The sequence below is a fragment of the Bufo bufo genome, chromosome 1 (assembly GCF_905171765.1).
Source record: "Bufo bufo chromosome 1, aBufBuf1.1, whole genome shotgun sequence".
NCBI lineage: Eukaryota > Metazoa > Chordata > Amphibia > Anura > Bufonidae > Bufo > Bufo bufo.
Window position 1 is genome coordinate 464,003,737 of NC_053389.1, and position 19,527 is coordinate 464,023,263.

Here is a 19,527-nt window from a genome sequence, read left to right on the forward strand (position 1 = left end):
TATGAGGTCAGACATAACCAAAAAGTAATGCTTAGTCAGGTTAGTCTCCTATTTGAAGCCTTCTGGGTGTAGTATTTCTTTTGTCTCTCTTTTCTCTTCCAGATCTGGGAGTACGTTGCCTTGCCCATGGGTCTTGTCTTGGTATTTCAGGAAGGTCCACCAGTTCTTGGACGGGGTCCCAGTTGGAGATAGCCAGCGGTTCTATCTGTAATAAGTCGTAGGCGGCAGTTAAGTCACAGTAGGAGGATATCTGAATTCTGTGCCCCTCAAATACAAAGGATATGCCGAATGGAAAGGACCATCTATAGATAACCTTTGGAGACCTTAACCAGTCTGTCAGAGGCTTGAGTGCTCTTCTTTTTTTTTATGTAGACCTTTATGTAGACCAAGATCTTGAAATACACATATTTCATGGCCATCCCACACTATGTTATTAGCATCACGTGCTCTGGTTAAGATGGCTTCTTTCACGGGAAAGCTCAGGAACTTACAAATTATGTCCCTTGGTGGCTCATGTGAAGGCGGTTTCGGGCGAAGGGCTCTGTGAGCTCTTTCAAGCATGATTTCAGGGGCCGAATCTGGCCCCAGAAGTTGTAGACATATTTGAGTAATCGTGTTAGGGATGTCGCCTGCACCAACTATTTCTGGGATACCGCGGAATCACAGGTTGTTGCGTCTCCTCCTATTTTCTTGGTCTTCAATTGCATTGTACATAACATAAAGATTATTTTGGACCACATGCAGGCGATGTGAAACGGCTGCTTGGTGTTGTAGGATTTGCGCTTGAGAGTTTTATAGGGACTCAACTATTTTCCCTATCTGGCGGACATCTTGCTTTATGGCAGACAGATCTGCGCTTAGCGGTTCCAGAATGGATGAGAGAGAAGATGCTAGGATATCTTTTAGGCATGATCGGGATATAGGGAGGTTGTCTGTTTCACTCTCACCTCCACAAGTTGCACCCACATCTTCCGGTTGTCTCTGGCTTGCTGCTCGTGGTGTTGCCGGCGCCATCTTGGGATCCCTGGAGACATAAGCAGCAGCGGCTTTCTTTGTGAATTTCTCCATGTCTCCACTGCTTGGTCCAGATTTCGGGTGACCAGTATGTTCCCCTGTCTTGGGGTTTCCGATTTTGACCATTGTCGATCTTATAGCTGTAATGCCAGGCTTTAAGGGCACTTTAGTACACGGAGCTAGGTTTTCATGCGGCCATCTCAGTCCGGCGCTAGCTCCGCCCCCCATATTTTTAGTTCTTTTAAACATATGTATTTGACCTGTATTTGTACTGGCCTTCAGTAAAATTGATATCCATTGACCGTGTAATCTACCTCCAGCCACATACTTACTTGTTCTTTTCTGTACACTGAATGCATAATTTTTGGGGCCTGTAGTACACTGGCCTGCTGTAAAATTTATATCCATTGACCGTGCAATCTACCTCCAGCCACATCGTTAATTGTTCTTTTCTGTACACTGAATGAATAATTGTTGCAGCCTCTGAGGAATTCAACACCAGTGACGACCACGTGTTATCGAATTTCAACAATTATCATTAGTTTTTTTTGTTAGCCATGTTTTTAATCCAATTTTATATTTTTAGTTATTTTAACCCCTTAAGGACACAGCCTTTTTACACCTTAGGACCAGGCCATTTTTTGAAAATCTGATCAGAGTCCCTTTAAGTGCTGATAACTTTAAAACGGTTTGACTTATCCAGGCCGTTCTGAGATTGTTTTTTCGTCACATATTGTACTTCATGACACTGGTAAAATGGAGTAAAAAAAAAAATTTTTTTTGCACCAAAAAATACCTAATTTAACAAAAGTTGGAAAAAAATTTGCAAATTTCAAAGTTTCAGTTTCTCTACTTCTGTAATACATAGTAATACCCCCAAAAATTGTGATGACTTTACATTCCCCATATGTCTACTTCATGTTTGAATTGTTTTGGGAATGATATTTTATTTTTTGGGGATGTTATAAGGCTTAGAAGTTTAGAAGCAAATCTTGAAATTTTTCCGAAATTTACAAAAACTCAATTTCTAGGGACCAGTTCAGGTCTCAAGTCACTTTGCGAGGCTTACATTATAGAAACCACCCAAAAATGACCCCATCTAAGAAACTACACCCCTCAAGGTATTCAAAACTGATTTTGCATACGTTGTTAACCCTTTAGGTGTTGCACAAGAGTTATTGGCAAATGGGGAGGAAATTTGAGAATTTCATTTTTTTGTCTAATTTTTCATTTTAACCCATTTTTTCCACTAACAAACCAAGGGTTAACAGCCAAACAAGACTGTATCTTTATTGCCCTGACTCTGCCGTTTACAGAAACACCCAATATGTGGCCGTAAACTACTGTACGGCCACACAGCGGGGCGTAAAGTGAAAGGTGCGCCGTTTGGTTTTTGGAAGGCTGATTTTTATGGACTGGTTTATTTACACCATGTCCCATTTGAAGCCCCCTGATGCACCCCTAGAGGAGAAACTCCCTAAAAGTGACCCCATCTAAGAAACTACACCCCTCAAGGTATTCAAAACTGATTTTACATACGTCGTTAACCCTTTAGGTGTTGCACAAGAGTTATTGGCAAATGGCGATGAAATTTGAGAATTTCATTTTTTTGCCTAATTTTCCATTTTAACCCATTTTTTCCATTAACAAAGCAAGGGTTAACAGCCAAACAAGACTGTATCTTTATTGCCCTGACTCTGCTGTTTACAGAAACACCCCATATGTGGCCGTAAACTACTGTACGGGCACACAGCGGGGCGTAGAGTGAAAGGTGCGCCGTTTGGTTTTTGGAGGGCTGATTTTGCTGGACTGTTTTTTTGGCACCATGTCCCATTTGAAGCCCCCCTGATGCACCCCTAGATTATAAACTCCATAAAAGTGACCCCATCTAAGAAACTACACCCCTCAAGGTATTCAAAACTGATTTTACAAACTTTGTTAACCCTTTAGGTGTTGCACAAGATTTAATGGAAAATAGAGATACAATTTCAAAATTTCACTTTTTTGGCAGATTTTCCATTTTAATATTTTTTTTCCAGTTACAAATCAAGGGTTAACAGCCAAACAAAACTCATTATTTATGGCCCTAATTCTGTAGTTTACAGAAACACCCCATATGTGGTCGTAAACAGCTGTACGGGCACACGGCAGGGCGCAGAAGGAAAGGAACACCATATGGTTTTTGGAAGGCATATTTTGCTGGACTGGTTTTTTTGACACCATGTCCCATTTGAAGCCCCCCTGATGCACCCCTAGAGTAGAAACTCCAAAAAAGTGACCCCATTTTAGAAACTACGGGATAGGGTGGCAGTTTTGTTGGTACTAGTTTAGGGTACATATGATTTTTGGTTGCTCTATATTACACTTTTTGTGCGGCAAGGTAACAAGAAATAGCTTTTTTGGCACCGTTTTTTTTTTTTGTTATTTACAACATTCATCTGACAGGTTAGATCATGTGGTAATTTTATAGAGCAGGTTGTCACGGACGCGGAGATACCTAATATGTATACAATTTTTTTTATTTATGTAAGTTTTACACAATGATTTCATTTTTAAAACCAAAAAAATGTTTTAATGTCTCCATAGTCTAAGAGCCATAGTTTTTTCAGTTTTTGGGCGATTATCTTAAGTAGGGTCTCATTTTTTGCGAGATGAGATGACGGTTTGATTGGCATCTATTTTGGGGTGCATATGACTTTTTGATCGCTTGCTATTACACTTTTTGTGACGTAAGATGACAAAAAATGGCTTTTTTTACACCGTTTTTATTTTTATTTTTTTACGGTGGTCATCTGAGGGGTTAGATCATGTGATATTTTTATAGAGCCGGGCGATACGGACGCGGCGATACCTAATATTTATACTTTTTTTTTATTTATGTAAGTTTTACACAATGATTTCATTTTTGAAACAAAAAAAATCATGTTTTAGTGTTTCCATAGTCTAAGAGTCATAGTTTTTTCAGTTTTTGGGCGATTATCTTGGGTAGGGTATGATTTTTGCGGGATGAGATGACGATTTGATTGGCACTATTTCGGCGTACATGCGACTTTTTTGATCACTTTTATTACCTTTTTTGGGAAGTAAGGTGGGCAAAATTTCAATTTCATCATAGTTTTTTATTTTTTATTTTTATGGTGTTCACCATTCGGGTAAAGTAACATGACCGTTTTATAGATCAGGTCGTTATGGACGCGGCGATACCAAACATGTGTAGGGAATTTTATTTTTTTCATTTTTTATCAGTGATAAATGTGTTTTTTGATTTTTACTTTTTTTTCACTTTTATTCACTTTTTTTTGACCCAGACCCACTTGGTTCTTGAAGATCCAGTGGGTCTGATGTCTGTATAATACAGTACAGTACAATATATATTGTTCTGTACTGTATTTTACTTACACTGAACAGATCTATGCCTTTCAGCACAGATCTGTTCAGCACCATGGACAGCAGGACGCCTGAGAGGCGTCCTGTTGCTATGGGAACCTTCCCCGTCTGCTCAGTACTGCTCAGAACTTCGCAGACGGGGAAGGGTAAGGAGGGGATCTCTCGGGGGGCTCTCTGGGGGCTCTCTCCTTCCCCATCGGGGGGCTGCAAAGGCACAGCAGCCCCCCGATGGGAGAGGGAGGGAGCTCCCTGCGCTGTTAACCTTTTCCATACAGCGGTCCGTACGGACCGCTGTATGGAAAGGGTTAAACGGCTGACATCGCATCGCAGATGTCAGCCGTTTATACCAGGGTGCCAGCAATGTGCTGGCACCCTGGTATCCCCACTAGACACCAACGATTATACAAGGGGAGGCGGGCGGGGGATCGCGATCCCGCCTGCCGCACCGCCCGCCTCCCGCACCGCCCACACCGCCCGCAACCCTCCCCCTGCACCTCCCGCCACCATAAAAATCATTCGGGGGTGCAGGGGGGGGTGAATAAAACTTTTTTTATAGGCATATAAAGTTTCTGATCCCCGCGGTCAGGGACCGCGGGGACCAGAAACTTCAGAAATCGCAGCAAACCGCAGGTCTGAATTGACCTGCGGTTTGCCGCGATCGCCGACATGGGGGGGTCACGGGACCCCCCCGCGCATTTAGCCTAGGTGCCTGCTCAATGATTTGAGCAGGCACCGGGTTCCGATCACTGCCAGCCGCACGGCAGTGATCGAAAATACACAGGGCGTACATGTACGCCCTGTGTCCTTAAGTACCAGGGCACAAGGGCGTACCTGTACGCCCTATGTCCTTAAGAGGTTAAACATATGTATTGTACCTGTATTTGTACTGGCCTACAGTAAAATTGATATCCATTGACCGTGTAATATACCTCCGGCCACATAATCAATTGATCTTTTCTGTCCGGTAAATGCCTAATGTTTGGGGCCTGTAGTCCAGTGGCCTACAGTAAAATTTTTATCCATTGACCGGATAATGTATCTCGAGCCACATAATCAGAATTTCTTTTATGTCAGGTGAATGCCTAATTTTTATTGCCCGTACTCCCGTGGCCTAAAATAAACATTTTCTAGGCTCCAACAGGGCACATTTAAGAGATTTTCCCTTTAAGACACATAAAAATGTCCCCTGATTAAGACACATATTTTTTGTTGGAATTTTTGTCATTGATCCCCCTCTAGTATGTCACTGTCCATGTTGTGGGACTATTCGTGCACTTCTACTAAGTACAGTCCTGATTGAAAGTTTAAGACCACTTGAAAAATGGCAAAAAATCATATTTAGCATGGCTGGATCTTAACAAGGTTCCAAGTAGAGCTTCAACATGCAACAAGAAGAAATGGGAGTGAGACAAAACATTTTTTGAGCATTCAATTTAATGAAAACAACGAATGAACTGAAACAGGCTGTTTTTCAGCTGATCAAAAGTTAGGACCACACCTCCAAAAAAAAACTAAACCCCCCCCAAAACAGAAATCCAACATCCAAACATGAACTCAGTAATGAGTAGCTCCGCCGTTAATGTTTATCACTTCAAAAATTCATTTAGGCATGCTTGATGCAAGCGTTTCCATGAGGTGAGTGGGAACATTTCTCCAAGTGGTGAAGACAGCCGCATGAAGGCCATCTACTGTCTAGAACTGTTGTCCATTTTTGTAAACTTCCCTTGCCATCCATCCCCAAAGGTTCTCAATTGGATTTAGATCAGGGGAACACGCAGGATGGGCCAAAAGAGTGATGTTATTCTCCTGGAAGAAGTCCCTTGTCCTGCGGGCATTGTGTACTGTAGCGTTGTCCTGTTGAAAAACCCAGTCGTTACCACACAGATGAGGGTCCTCAGTCATGAGGAATGCTCTCTGCAACATCTGGACATAGCCAGCGGCCGTTTGACGCCCCTGCACTCCCTGAAGCTCCATTTTTCCACTGAAGGAAAAAGCACCCCAGACCATTATGGCGCCCCCTCCACTGTGGCACGTAGAAACATCTCAGGTGGGATCTGCTTGTCATGCCAGTAACGTTGGAAACCATCAGGACCATCAAGGTTAAATTTTTTCTCATCAGAGAATAAAACATTCTTCCACCTTTGAATGTCCCATGTTTGGTGCTCTCTTGCAAAGTCCAAACAAGCAGTTATGTGGCGTTCAAGGAGACGAGGTCTTTGAAGACGTTTTTAGTTTTTGAAGCCCTTCAGTCTCAGATGCCGTCTGATGGTCATGGGGCTGCAGTCAGCACCAGTAAGGGCCTTAATTTGGGTCGAGGATCGTCCAGTGTCTTGACTGACAGCCAATTGGATCCTCTGGCTCAGTGAAAAATCTTTTGGCTCTTCCACTTGACTTTTTTGTTCCATAACCCTCAGGATCATTTAGGAAATTTCAAATGACTGTCTTACTGCGTCCCACCTCAGCAGCGATGGCGCGCTGTGAGAGACCCTGCTTATGCAGTTCAACAACCCGACCACGTTCAAAAAGGGGGAGATTTTTTGCCTTTGCCATCACAATGTGTGCCTACCTGACAGAAAATGACAATGAATTCACATCTTTGCACAGATTTGGCCTTTTAAAGGCATGTGGTCCTAAAATTTGGATCAGCTGACAAACAGCCTGTTTCAGTTTAATCATTATTTTCAATTAATTGAATGCTCAAAAAATGTTTTGTCTCACTCTCATTTCTTCTTGTTGCATGTTGAAACTCTACTTGGAGCCTCGTTAAGATCCAACAATGCAAAATATGATTTTTTGCCATTTTTCAAGTGGTCTTAAACTTTTGATCAGGACTGTATTTGGTGGCTGCAAATATGAGATAAAGGTTTTTCAGGTTCACCTGCCATTGAAGTGAATGGGAACTTGCGGTTCGCGAACCATCCAGGCCGATGTTCGTCAATCAATAATTACAAGATCTTTTCTGTTAGGTGAATGCCTAATTTTTGGGGCCTGTACTCCAGCCAGTGGCCTACAGTAAAATTTTTATCCAGTGACAGCCTAATGTACCTCCAGCCACATCATCACAAGTTCTTTTCTATCAGGTGAATGCCTAATTTTTGGGCTTGTACTCCCGTGGCCTAAAATATAATTTTTCTAGGCTCTAGCAGGGCACATTTTTGAGCGTTTGCCTTTAACCACCTCCGGACCGCCTAACGCAGGATCGCGTTCCGGAGGTGGCAGCGCTGCGCACAGTCACGCATATACGCGTCATCTCGCGATGGCCGAGATTTCCTGTGAACGCGCGCACACAGGCGCGCGCTCACAGGAACGGAAGGTAAGAGAGTTGATCTCCAGCCTGCCAGCGGCGATCGTTCGCTGGCAGGCTGGAGATGTGTTTTTTTTTAACCCCTAACAGGTATATTAGACGCTGTTTTGATAACAGCGTCTAATATACCTGCTACCTGGTCCTCTGGTGGTCCCCTTTGTTTGGATCGACCACCAGAGGACACAGGTAGCTCAGTAAAGTAGCACCAAGCACCACTACACTACACTACACCCCCCCCCCGGTCACTTATTAACCCCTTATTAGCCCCTGATCACCCCTGATCACCCCATATAGACTCCCTGATCACCCCCCTGTCATTGATTACCCCCCTGTCATTGATCACCCCCCTGTAAAGCTCCATTCAGATGTCCGCATGATTTTTACGGATCCACTGATAGATGGATCGGATCCGCAAAACGCATCCGGACGTCTGAATGAAGCCTTACAGGGGCATGATCAATGACTGTGGTGATCACCCCATATAGACTCCCTGATCACCCCCTGTCATTGATTACCCCCCTGTCATTGATTACCCCCCTGTAAAGCTCCATTCAGACGTCCGCATGATTTTTACGGATCCACTGATAGATGGATCGGATCCGCAAAACGCATCCGGACGTCTGAATGGAGCCTTACAGGGGCGTGATCAATGACTGTGGTGATCACCCCATATAGACTCCCTGATCACCCCCCTGTAAAGCTCCATTCAGATGTCCGCATGATTTTTACGGATGCACTGATAGATGGATCCGATCCGCAAAACGCATCCGGACGTCTGAATGAAGCCTTACAGGGGCATGATCAATGACTGTGGTGATCACCCCATATAGACTCCCTGATCACCCCCCTGTAAAGCTCCATTCAGATGTCCGCATGATTTTTACGGATGCACTGATAGATGGATCCGATCCGCAAAACGCATCCGGACGTCTGAATGAAGCCTTACAGGGGCATGATCAATGACTGTGGTGATCACCCCATATAGACTCCCTGATCACCCCCCTGTAAAGCTCCATTCAGATGTCCGCATGATTTTTACGGATGCACTGATAGATGGATCCGATCCGCAAAACGCATCCGGACGTCTGAATGAAGCCTTACAGGGGCATGATCAATGACTGTGGTGATCACCCCATATAGACTCCCTGATCACCCCCTGTCATTGATTACCCCCCTGTCATTGATTACCCCCCTGTAAAGCTCCATTCAGACGTCCGCATGATTTTTACGGATCCACTGATAGATGGATCGGATCCGCAAAACGCATCCGGACGTCTGAATGGAGCCTTACAGGGGCGTGATCAATGACTGTGGTGATCACCCCATATAGACTCCCTGATCACCCCCCTGTAAAGCTCCATTCAGATGTCCGCATGATTTTTACGGATGCATTGATAGATGGATCCGATCCGCAAAACGCATCCGGACGTCTGAATGAAGCCTTACAGGGGCATGATCAATGACTGTGGTGATCACCCCATATAGACTCCCTGATCACCCCCCTGTAAAGCTCCATTCAGATGTCCGCATGATTTTTACGGATGCACTGATAGATGGATCCGATCCGCAAAACGCATCCGGACGTCTGAATGAAGCCTTACAGGGGCATGATCAATGACTGTGGTGATCACCCCCCTGTCATTGATTACCCCCCTGTAAAGCTCCATTCAGATGTCCGCATGATTTTTACGGATGCACTGATAGATGGATCGGATCCGCAAAACGCATCCGGACGTCTGAATGAAGCCTTACAGGGGCATGATTAATGACTGTGGTGATCACCCCATATAGACTCCCTGATCACCCCCCTGTAAAGCGCCATTCAGATGTCCGCATGATTTTTACGGATGCACTGATAGATGGATCCGATCCGCAAAACGCATCCGGACGTCTGAATGAAGCCTTACAGGGGCATGATCAATGACTGTGGTGATCACCCCCCTGTCATTGATCAACCCCCTGTAAAGCTCCATTCAGATGTCCGCATGATTTTTACGGATGCACTGATAGATGGATCGGATCCGCAAAACGCATCCGGACGTCTGAATGAAGCCTTACAGGGGCGTGATCAATGACTGTGGTGATCACCCCATATAGACTCCCTGATCACCCCCCTGTCATTGATTACCCCCCTGTCATTGATTACCCCCCTGTAAAGCTCCATTCAGACGTCCGCATGATTTTTACGGATCCACTGATAGATGAATCGGATCCGCAAAACGCATCCGGACGTCTAAATGAAGCCTTACAGGGGCGTGATCAATGACTGTGGTGATCACCCCATATAGACTCCCTGATCACCCCCCTGTCATTGATTACCCCCCTGTAAAGCTCCATTCAGATGTCCGCATGATTTTTACGGATGCACTGATAGATGGATCGGATCCGCAAAACGCATACGGACGTCTGAATGAAGCCTTACAGGGGCGTGATCAATGACTGTGGTGATCACCCCATATAGACTCCCTGATCACCCCCCTGTCATTGATCACCCCCCTGTCATTGATTACCCCCCTGTAAAGCTCCATTCAGACGTCCGCATGATTTTTACGGATCCACTGATAGATGGATCGGATCCGCAAAACGCATACGGACGTCTGAATGAAGCCTTACACGGGCGTGATCAATGACTGTGGTTATCACCCCATATAGACTCCCTGATCACCCCCCTGTCATTGATCAGCCCCCTGTCATTGATCACCCCCCTGTCATTGATCACCCCTCTGTAAGGCTCCATTCAGACATTTTTTTGGCCCAAGTTAGCGGAATTTTTTTCTTACAAAGTCTCATATTCCACTAACTTGTGTCAAAAAATAAAATCTCACATGAACTCACCATACCCCTCACGGAAACCAAATGCGTAAAATTTTTTAGACATTTATATTCCAGACTTCTTCTCACGCTTTAGGGCCCCTAGAATGCCAGGGCAGTATAAATACCCCACATGTGACCCCATTTCGGAAAGAAGACACCCCCAGGTATTCCGTGAGGGGCATATTGAGTCCATGAAAGATTGAAATTTTTGTCCCAAGTTAGCGGAACGGGAGACTTTGTGAGAAAAAAATTAAAAATATCAATTTCCGCTAACTTGTGCCAAAAAAAAAAATTTCTATCAACTCGCCATGCCCCTCATTGAATACCTTGGGGTGTCTTCTTTCCAAAATGGGGTCACATGTGGGGTATTTATACTGCCCTGGCATTCTAGGGGCCCCAAAGCGTGAGAAGAAGTCTGGTATCCAAATGTCTAAAAATGCCCTCCTAAAAGGAATTTGGGCCCCTTTGCGCATCTAGGCTGCAAAAAAGTGTCACACATCTGGTATCGCCGTACTCAGGAGAAGGTGGGGAATGTGTTTTGGGGTGTCATTTTACATATACCCATGCTGGGTGAGAGAAATATCTTGGTCAAATGCCAACTTTGTATAAAAAAATGGGAAAAGTTGTCTTTTGCCAAGATATTTCTCTCACCCAGCAAGGGTATATGTAAAATGACACCCCAAAACACATTCCCCAACTTCTCCTGAATACGGCGATACCACATGTGTGACACTTTTTTGCAGCCTAGGTGGGCAAAGGGGCCCACATTCCAAAGAGCACCTTTAGGATTTCACAGGTCATTTACCTACTTACCACACATTAGGGCCCCTGTAAAATGCCAGGGCAGTATAACTACCCCACAAGTGACCCCATTTTGGAAAGAAGACACCCCAAGGTATTCCGTGAGGGGCATGGCGAGTTCCTAGAATTTTTTATTTTTTGTCACAAGTTAGTGGAAAATGCTGATTTTTTTTTTTTTTTTTTCATACAAAGTCTCATATTCCACTAACTTGTGACAAAAAATAAAAACTTCCATGAACTCACTATGCCCATCAGCGAATACCTTGGGGTCTCTTCTTTCCAAAATGGGGTCACTTGTGGGGTAGTTATACTGCCCTGGCATTCTAGGGGCCCAAATGTGTGGTAAGGAGTTTGAAATCAAATTCTGTAAAAAATGACCTGTGAAATCCGAAAGGTGCTCTTTGGAATATGGGCCCCTTTGCCCACCTAGGCTGCAAAAAAGTGTCACACATCTGGTATCCCCGTACTCAGGAGAAGGTGGGGAATGTGTTTTGGGGTGTCATTTTACATATACCCCTGCTGGGTGAGAGAAATATCTTGGCAAAAGACAACTTTTCCCATTTTTTTATACAAAGTTGGCATTTGACCAAGATATTTATCTCACCCAGCATGGGTATATGTAAAATGACACCCCAAAACACATTCCCCACCTTCTCCTGAGTACGGAGATACCAGATGTGTGACACTTTTTTGCAGCCTAGGTGGGCAAAGGGGCCCATATTCCAAAGAGCACCTTTCGGATTTCACAGGTCATTTTTTACAGAATTTGATTTCAAACTCCTTACCACACATTTGGGCCCCTAGAATGCCAGGGCAGTATAACTACCCCACAAGTGACCCCATTTTGGAAAGAAGAGACCCCAAGGTATTCGCTGATGGGCATAGTGAGTTCATGGAAGTTTTTATTTTTTGTCACAAGTTAGTGGAATATGAGACTTTGTATGAAAAAAAAAAAAAAAAAAAATCATCATTTTCCACTAACTTGTGACAAAAAATAAAAAATTCTAGGAACTTGCCATGCCCCTCACGGAATACCTTGGGGTGTCTTCTTTCCAAAATGGGGTCACTTGTGGGGTAGTTATACTGCCCTGGCATTCTAGGGGCCCAAATGTGTGGTAAGGAGTTTGAAATCAAATTCTGTAAAAAATGACCTGTGAAATCCGAAAGGTGCTCTTTGGAATATGGGCCCCTTTGCCCACCTAGGCTGCAAAAAAGTGTCACACATCTGGTATTGCCGTACTCAGGAGAAGGTGGGGAATGTGTTTTGGGGTGTCATTTTACATATACCCATGCTGGGTGAGAGAAATATCTTGGCAAAAGACAACTTTTCCCATTTTTTTATACAAAGTTGGCATTTGACCAAGATATTTATCTCACCCAGCATGGGTATATGTAAAAAGACACCCCAAAACACATTCCCCACCTTCTCCTGAGTACGGAGATACCAGATGTGTGACACTTTTTTGCAGCCTAGGTGGGCAAAGGGGCCCATATTCCAAAGAGCACCTTTCGGATTTCACAGGTCATTTTTTACAGAATTTGATTTCAAAAACCTTACCACACATTTGGGCCCCTAAAATGCCAGGGCAGTATAACTACCCCACAAGTGACCCCATTTTGGAAAGAAGAGACCCCAAGGTATTTCGTGATGGGCATAGTGAGTTCATAGAAGTTTTTATTTTTTGTCACAAGTTAGTGGAATATGAGACTTTGTAAGAAAAAAAAAAAAAAATCATCATTTTCCGCTAACTTGTGACAAAAAATAAAAAGTTCTATGAACTCACTATGCCCATCAGCGAATACCTTAGGGTGTGTACTTTCCGAAATGGGGTCATTTGTGGGGTGTTTGTACTGTCTGGCCATTGTAGAACCTCAGGAAACATGACAGGTGCTCAGAAAGTCAGAGCTGCTTCAAAAAGCGGAAATTCACATTTTTGTACCATAGTTTGTAAACGCTATAACTTTTACCCAAACCATTTTTTTTTTACCCAAACATTTTTTTTTTTATCAAAGACATGTAGAACTATAAATTTAGAGCAAAATTTCTATATGGATCTCGTTTTTTTTGCAAAATTTTACAACTGAAAGTGAAAAATGTCATTTTTTTGCAAAAAAATCGTTAAATTTCGATTAATAACAAAAAAAGTAAAAATGTCAGCAGCAATGAAATACCACCAAATGAAAGCTCTATTAGTGAGAAGAAAAGGAGGTAAAATTCATTTGGGTGGTAAGTTGCATGACCGAGCAATAAACAGTGAAAGTAGTGTAGGTCAGAAGTGTAAAAAGTGGCCTGGTCTTTCAGGGTGTTTAAGCACTGGGGGCTGAGGTGGTTAAGATGCATAAAAATGGCCCCTGATTAAAATACATATTTTTTGTGGGAATTTTTGCCAATGATCCCCCTCTGGTATGTCACTGTCCATGTTGTGGGACTATTTGTGCACTTCTAGTAAGTATTGGGTGGCTGCAAATATGACCTGAAGGTTTTTAAGGTTCGCCTTACATTAAAGTCAATGGGGCCCGCCGCGAACATTTGATCACAAACACGCGTTCGCGAACCGTCCCAGCCGATGTTCGTCTATCACTAACATACGGGTATTTGGTATGTGACTGCTATAGCCAATCTCTTTCCTCAGCAGTCTCAAGCTGTGTATCACTGAGTAAGTGATTGGCTGCAGCGATCACATGCTGTATACTTATCATAAAGACATATCAAAAGTTTTTATCGGTGGTTGTCTGAGTGCTGAGACTTCCGCCTATCCCTAGAACTAAAAGAGAAAAACGTGAAGATGTCACACTCTCTCTCTCCTTGCTGCATGAGATGGGCTCAATAGAATGTCTATGGACCTGTCTCGATTCAGTCTATTGCAAGGAGGAGAGAGTGCGATGTGTGCATACTTCTCTTTTCTCATTCTAGCGATCAGTGGTAGTCTCAGTGCTCAGACACCCACAAATCAAAATGACATATCAAAGGTTTTACCAAAACTCAGTGACCCTTTAACTGTTTCTAGGAGAATCTGTCTCCAAATTTCAAAATACAAAATGCATACTATATGAAATCAACCTGATGAGGCTGATGTATTCACTTTGAAAATCCACATCATGGCTGCATAGACTTTTAGAAAATGTTGCTAGATGTATAAAATGCTTATCTAAATATCATGTAGGAAAACATTCAAAAATGACCCATTCTGAAATGGATTTTCCAAGTAACTGCATCAGCTACTTCAGTTTAAAATGAAATCTGGTATAGTCGATAGGGGAGCATTGAAACAGGAGCATTGGTGGATAAAGGAGTATTGATTTATTTTATTATTTTATACCATAGGGAGCCTTTTAAAAAAAATGTAAACATAGAAAACCCCTTTAGTATGGTAGGATTCTGTACAGTATATTAAATGGAATCTGTCACCATTATTCCGGACTATTATCTGCAGTAATACATGAGTTGTATTGCACATAAGGTATCCAGATCTCCATTTTATATTTTCCTACTGCCCCCTGTGCCCCCACTGTCAGTGCTCAAAGTTTTACTGAACTACACAGTCTGGACTGCCGTGCCATGCTAATGTAATGAAGAGGACTCCTGTGTGCATTCACAGCATTCCTTACAATATATTTTAGTGAAGCTTTAAACACTGACCATTGGGGAACAGAGGGCAGTAGGAAAATAAAAAGTATTGAATTGGACTTATCTGCAGTGTTACTCATGTATTACTGCAGATAATAGTTCAAGATCATTATGACAGATTCCCTTTAAATGGAGTCTTTGGATTCTTGTCAATGTATTGCAACAAAGATTTGTGGCAGCAGGGTAGTATCAAAATTTTAATTAGCGATCCCGAGATCAGTGTCAGCAGTACTACTTATGTAGTACTGCAATTAAACGGGTTGTCCACTCCTTTACAAGATTTGTCCTATCGGCAAGACAGGAAATCACTGTCTGATCAGAACAGCTGATCGGCAACAATAAGCTGTTCTATAGTTGCTCTATCACTGGAAGTTGGGACTGGGACTACATAGCTAAGTTAAGTCCATTTGTTCAGTGGATGGAGTTGGTTAACTCAACATGCTCCTATTCACTTCAATGGGAATAACAATGCAGTAACCAGCTCCATCCAGTGCACACCAGACAGAGTTGTGTGGTTCCAGGGCCAGAGCTACTGCAGAACAGCTGATTGGCAGGTGTACAGGGTGTTGCCGATGAGCTGTTCTGGTCAGGTAGTGATGGCCTATCCTGAGGATAGGCCATCACTTGTAAAGGCGTGGACATCCTTTTTAATAGGATCGTGGCCATGTTTGCACAACATAGGAAAAGATGCCTGCCTGTTTGGTGGCTGGGACCGAGGGAGTGCACATAGGCTGACACTTTTTCCTATAGTGTGCAAGCATGACCACCACTGCTGGATTGCAGGGTGGGCATAACCTCTGGATATGAGCAGTGTGTAATGTGATGGAAAAATGAATCAATTCAGCAGTGGAGGAAATATGGAAAATCACAATACATTAGTAAGTGCCTTGTATTAACTTTGTCTACATGATAAATGTAATTTGCTCAAATGAGGAAAGCCCCTTTATTTCCTCATCTCAGTGAAAAACATAGACATACTGTGGTTAATTTCACACTTAACCTATCCATATGTTTTTATAGCGTAGGAGGAACCAGAATGCCTGGAAGACATCAAAACAACCTTGGGGCGAACATATAATTAAACTCAGATGTTGATTTTAATCGAATTTGAACCTAAAAGCAAAGTGCTAAAAGGCAACAATGCTAACCATAGAGACACTGTGCTGTCTATATACATAATAATGGTATCTTCCTTTTATGTGTTACCCATAATATCAACATAAATGCTAAAAATAAAACTTGATGACTAAATAAACTATTCTAATTCACATTAGTAAAATAAGAAGGAAGCTGTTCTGTTAAATGTCTATTTTCACAAGGTGTTCCCCCGACAATTTAATAACACTGGTTGGCAAGCTTGCTTTGTTTGATTCAATGTATTTACAGAACAAAAAGGTGGAATACAAAAGAAAGTGGTTTCATAGCTGCTAAATGGATTGGTAGTGAATTGAGGCAGAGCCAAAGCAAAGAATTATCTATTCATAAACAGTATTCCATAAATATTAGTGAAAGGAACATTTATGCAATGTAGGTAATTATTCAAGGACTACTTGCAAGACTAGGTAAGACCAACCCAAGTTAAAGCACATTTTGTGTTTGGGATGCCATCCAAGCAAAAATATTGCTCCAGTCCAGAGCTTGAAATTGTGCAGTTATCCCCTCGCCCTGACAACTGAGAATGTTACTCCATCTGTTTCTTTTAAAACATTAACAATGTGGCCAAGCTAAATTGCTCAATGGCATTTTTCTCTGCTTTTTCCTGGGGAAAATTGTATAATGTTGGTGACAACAAACACCAAAAAATGAAGATATAACATATGTAACACATAGAAAAAAAAATTACAAATCAATAATCACAGGCTGGATTTAATTTTAGAATGGTTAGTAGTAACATATAATTAAAAATCAGGGCTAGTCTGAGAGTGATCTTGGCCCTTGGAAATAAATCATGGGCCACATACTGTAGCAATCAATATCACCAGAATACAGTTAATTAAATTAATAACTTCCTAACTTCCTCCTTTGTTTGGATGTTTCTGACTTTCTCAGTCAGACCTTTCACAGTGGTAAATGAGAGCCCCCATGTTGTGACTCAATTAGGGCATATTTATTTAGGTCTGTCAAGAGAAAAATAGAGCTATCACACATTCAAATTCTACTAATCTACTATTTTACTAATTTATAACCTTTCTCTTACAGTAACAATAAACTAACAACAGATTATCTATATATATATATATATATATATATATGTGTGTGTGCTGGCAGTTCTAGGAAGACAGTAGTATGTATTTAATTTTCAATGGCACAGTATAATACACTGCTCAAAAAAAATAAAGGGAACACAAAAATAACACATCCTAGATCTGAGTTAATTAAATATTCTTCTGAAATACTTTGTTCTTTACATAGTTGAATGTGCTGACAACAAAATCACACAAAAATAAAAAAATGGAAATCAAATTTTTCAACCCATGGAGGTCTGGATTTGGAGTCACACTCAAAATTAAAGTGGAAAAACACACTACAGGCTGATCCAACTTTGATGTAATGTCCTTAAAACAAGTCAAAATGAGGCTCAGTAGTGTGTGTGGCCTCCACGTGCCTGTATGACCTCCCTACAACGCCTGTGCATGCTCCTGATGAGGTGGCGGACGGTCTCCTGAGGGATCTCCTCTTAGACCTGGACTAAAGCATCTGCCAACTCCTGGACAGTCTGTGGTGCAACGTGACGTTGGTGGATAGAGCGAGACATGATGTCTCAGATGTGCTCAATTGGATTCAGGTCTGGGGAACGGGTGGGCCAGTCCATAGCATCAATGCCTTCGTCTTGCAGGAACTGCTGACACACTCCAGCCACATGAGGTCTAGCATTGTCTTGCATTAGGAGGAACCCAGGGCCAACCGAACCAGCATATGGTCTCACAAGGGGTCTGAGGATCTCATCTCGGTACCTAATGGGAGTCAGGCTACCTCTGGTGAGCACATGGAGGGCTGTGCGGCCCTCCAAAGAAATGCCACCCCACACCATTACTGACCCAATGCCAAACCGGTCATGCTGGAGGATGTTGCAGGCAGCAGAACGTTCTCCGCGGCGTCTCCAGACTCTGTCACGTCTGTCACATGTGGTCAGTGTGAACCTGCTTTCATCTGGGAAGAGCACAGGGCGCCAGTGGCGAGTTTGCCAATCTTGATGTTCTCTGGCAAATGCCAAACGTCCTGCACGGTGTTGGGCTGTAAGCACAACCCCCACCTGTGGATGTCGGGCCCTCATATCACCCTCATGGAGCCTGTTTCTGACCGTTTGAGCAGACACATGCACATTTGTGGCCTGCTGGAGGTCATTTTGCAGGGATCTTGCAGTGCTCCTCCTGTTCCTCCTTGCACAAAGGCGGAGGTAGCGGTCCTGCTGCTGGGTTGTTGCCCTCCTACGGCCTCCTCCACGTCTCCTGATGTACTGGCCTGTCTCCTGGTAGCGCCTCCATGCTCTGGACACTACACTGACTGACACAGCAAACCTTCTTGCCACAGCTCGAATTGATGTGCCATCCTGGATAAGCTGCACTACCTGAGCCACTTGTGTGGGTTGTAGACTCCGTCTCATGCTACCACTAGAGTGAAAGCACCACCAGCATTCAAAAGTGACCAAAACATCAGCCAGGAAGCATAGGAACTGAGAAGTGGTCTGTGCTCCCCACCTGCAGAACAACTCCTTTATTGGGGGTGTCTTGCTAATTACCTATAATTTCCACCTGTTGTCTATCCCATTTGCACAACAGCATGTGAAATTGATTGTCACTCAGTGTTGCTTCCTAAGTGGACAGTTTGATTTCACAGAAGTGGGATTGACTTGGAGTTACATTGTGTTGTTTAAGTGTTCCCTTTATTTTTTTGAGCAGTGTATATAGTGCAAAAATGAAAACAGCCAAATATTCTTAAAATGTATTGGCTATGAATAGGGATGAGCGAACCCGAACACCCAAATCCCACAGACGTCAATGGGGACCCAAACTTTAGTGCTGTAAAATGGCTGTAAAATAGTCATATAAAAGGGCTAGAGGGCTGCAAAAGGAAGCAAACTTGAGTGCTATAATTGCCCTGCAAACAATTGTGGTTGGGGAAATAACTTAAAATAACATATAATGGAAAAAATTAAATTAATAATCCTGAACCAGGAGGCGGAGGTCCAAGTGGAGTAGGTGGTTGAGGAGGCAGTGGACGTGGCAGTGTAGATGGAAGAGGGGGAGGAGAAAATTTTTATTTTCTTTTTTTTTTATTTGTCTTTTGTGTGTGACCTATAGCTATTTTTGGGGTGCGGCCAGTATATTTCTCTACTCTGCCAATATAGCTAATAATAGTCTTGAGTCAGAAGGTGGAGGTCCGAGTGGAAGAGGAAGTGGACATGACAATATAGGTGGAAGAGGTGGAGGAGGTAGCCAACACTGTTTTTGTGTTGTTGTTTATTTAAAAAAAAAATTCTATCTATATTTTTTATTTGGGGAGGGCCCAAAATATTGGAAATGACAAACTGAACAAACTGTGTTTGAGCATAACAATGGCTGGGTGTGGCCTATATATT

At 42.9% G+C, this 19,527-nt stretch overlaps 1 protein-coding gene across 2 annotated transcripts in view; it reads right to left on the reverse strand.

Annotated features, from left to right (window-relative positions):
* The window catches only part of LOC120979732 (solute carrier family 23 member 1-like), a 652,539-nt gene that overhangs the window by 85,908 nt on the left and 547,104 nt on the right, over window positions 1–19,527 (reverse strand). The window contains exon 11 of one of the 2 annotated variants that reach the window (XM_040408682.1): window positions 16,623–17,065. The exons of the other annotated variant lie outside the window; for it this stretch is intronic. Within the exon in view, the coding sequence (XP_040264616.1) occupies window positions 17,007–17,065 (59 nt within the window). The 3' untranslated portion in view covers window positions 16,623–17,006. Of the gene's footprint in view, window positions 1–16,622; window positions 17,066–19,527 lie in introns of those variants that run through there. 2 annotated transcript variants of the gene reach the window in all.